General features: G+C 45.5%; 1 protein-coding gene across 1 annotated transcript in view; it reads right to left on the reverse strand.

Annotated features, from left to right (window-relative positions):
* The window catches only part of LOC104965432 (deleted in lung and esophageal cancer protein 1-like), a 2135-nt gene extending 213 nt beyond the window's left edge, over positions 1-1922 (reverse strand). The window contains exons 1-6 of the mRNA XM_010794388.1: positions 1764-1922; positions 1454-1546; positions 1190-1280; positions 909-1071; positions 563-755; positions 128-463 (exon numbers count right to left, since the gene is read on the reverse strand). Of these exons, the coding sequence (XP_010792690.1) occupies positions 128-463; positions 563-755; positions 909-1071; positions 1190-1280; positions 1454-1546; positions 1764-1922 (1035 nt within the window). The remainder of the gene's footprint in view (positions 1-127; positions 464-562; positions 756-908; positions 1072-1189; positions 1281-1453; positions 1547-1763) is intronic.
* Positions 1923-2029: the final 107 nt, after the last annotated feature.

The raw sequence follows: 2029 nt of genomic DNA on the forward strand, positions 1-2029 counted from the left end.
AGTTATCTCGGAAAGGGATCTGGGAAAAAATGAAATAATAGTGGGAAAATAGAATACAAATAAGAAAAAGAATAAATAAAAATAATAACGAAAATAAGAAAAATGCTGTGAGGCCTTTTTTAAAAACCTCCACGGTCTGTGATGCTCTCATGTGGTCGGGGAGAGCGTTCCACAGACTGGGGGCAGCCGAGCAGAAGGCCCGGTCTCCCATGGTACGGAGCTTAGTCCTCGGGGGTTTGAGGAGGTTTGAGTTGCTGGAGCGGTTGGTCCGCACGGAGGTAAGGGGGGTGAGGAGTTCCTTGAGGTATGGAGGGGCTGTACCATAGATACACTGGTGTGTGAGGACGGAGACCTTGAATTCGATCCTCAATTCCACGGGGAGCCAGTGTAGTGATTTCAGGATGGGGGTGATATGATCATATTTGCGCATATTTGGTGTTGGTGAACACGAAATGCCGTGAGACTGTGTTGTCAAGTAAGAGGATAAAGGACACGTTTTGATATAACTTCTCGATATAAACCCTTTTTTTGTGTTCTGCCATGTTTTCTGTGTCTTCTGTACCTCTTTAGGGCAGAAGGTGAACAGAAACTCTTGCTCCTGACAGGGGGGAAGAACGCCAGTTATCGGGGTGACGTGGAAAACACCGTCTGTGGTCGGGTGGAACTGGATGTGTTTGGGCTCTGGAGTTTCCCCCGGGAGCTGAGGGTGCAGGTTGGGCTTCATGGTCTGCCAGTGGAAGGGCAGCTCCAGGTGGCTTCAGACCCAGAGAGAGAAAGAGAAAGTCATCTGATATTTAATGATCCATGAAGGGAAACTTGTGTTCTGTTGCACAGGGTCAGAGCTACAGAGAATCAGACCTTGGTATTTCATGTTGTGTAGTATTGATGTATGAGGGTGTGATGCTTACACGTTGTTCCTGATGATGAGTCTCTTCTCCTGCACAGAGTGAGGGTTACAGGGGCTGAATCGGACTAAGTGCTCTGCGGTGAGGTCGTGCACCTCTCCCACCACCGGGGGCTCCTTCCTCCCAGAAACAGACACAAGCTCCAGAGCAATCAGCTGGCCCTCACCTGGGGAACACACGGTACAGAGACAGAGGAGGGGTCAACATGCTTTACAGAACACTGGACGAACATGAAATCATAATGTTTGCATTGGAATAGTTTTCTGATGCCTGAAAAGACTCACCTTCAATGGAAATGTCTTTCACCTGACAGTTATCACACACTATGGTGAACATCTCACAGCTCTTCTCAGCAGCGGTGGGGAAAAAAACAACCTGCAAACACACATAGATACATAAAACAGATCTAAAGATTTTAAATCATTTCACTGATTTATTTGAAACATAAACATCTTAGTGAGAACAGCTGATTCAAACTATGGGATTTAATCCAGCTAAATAAGCATTATAGTATGTTTCTTGTAAATATACCCCGAGAACACGCTCACCTCCACTACAGTGACCTCTCCTGGCTGCAGCACGAAAAGAGACGGGCTGATCGCAAAGGGTGGCTGCTCAGAGAAGTGAGTTCTCGCCAGACACTGTATGAAGAAAAGAAAGAACAGACAACACAAATTTTAAAAAACATACTTTTTATATCACTAAACCTTATTTCTTTACCTAACGATTGTTACAAGGTGCTTCAGAGATTATACGTTGTAGGTGTCAAGGTGGCGAGTGATGAGAGAAAATATTTTCAAGAAGCTTAAACCCACAGAATGAAGGAAAAATAAGTATCAAATGAAAACAGATTTGTACCCTCAGGTTGGAGGCTGGCCACTGGTTTTTGGGGACGATGCAGAACGTCCCGGCGCTGACGCCAACATTTTGGCACAGGAACTCCACGAACTTGACTCCTCCGATCAGACAACAACCACACTCCAGAACTCTTGGTACTGCATGATAATACGGGGACATCTTATTATGCATGGCACAGGGAATATGCAGGAATCCTGAAGTCAGATGTAATCCCTTTGAAGACCTTTTCTAAGACCCTTTCCATACATTTTAAGACCTCATCGCCA

This window comes from Notothenia coriiceps, unplaced genomic scaffold (assembly GCF_000735185.1).
Source record: "Notothenia coriiceps isolate Sejong01 unplaced genomic scaffold, NC01 NC01_scaffold00037244, whole genome shotgun sequence".
Taxonomy (NCBI): Eukaryota; Metazoa; Chordata; class Actinopteri; order Perciformes; family Nototheniidae; genus Notothenia; species Notothenia coriiceps.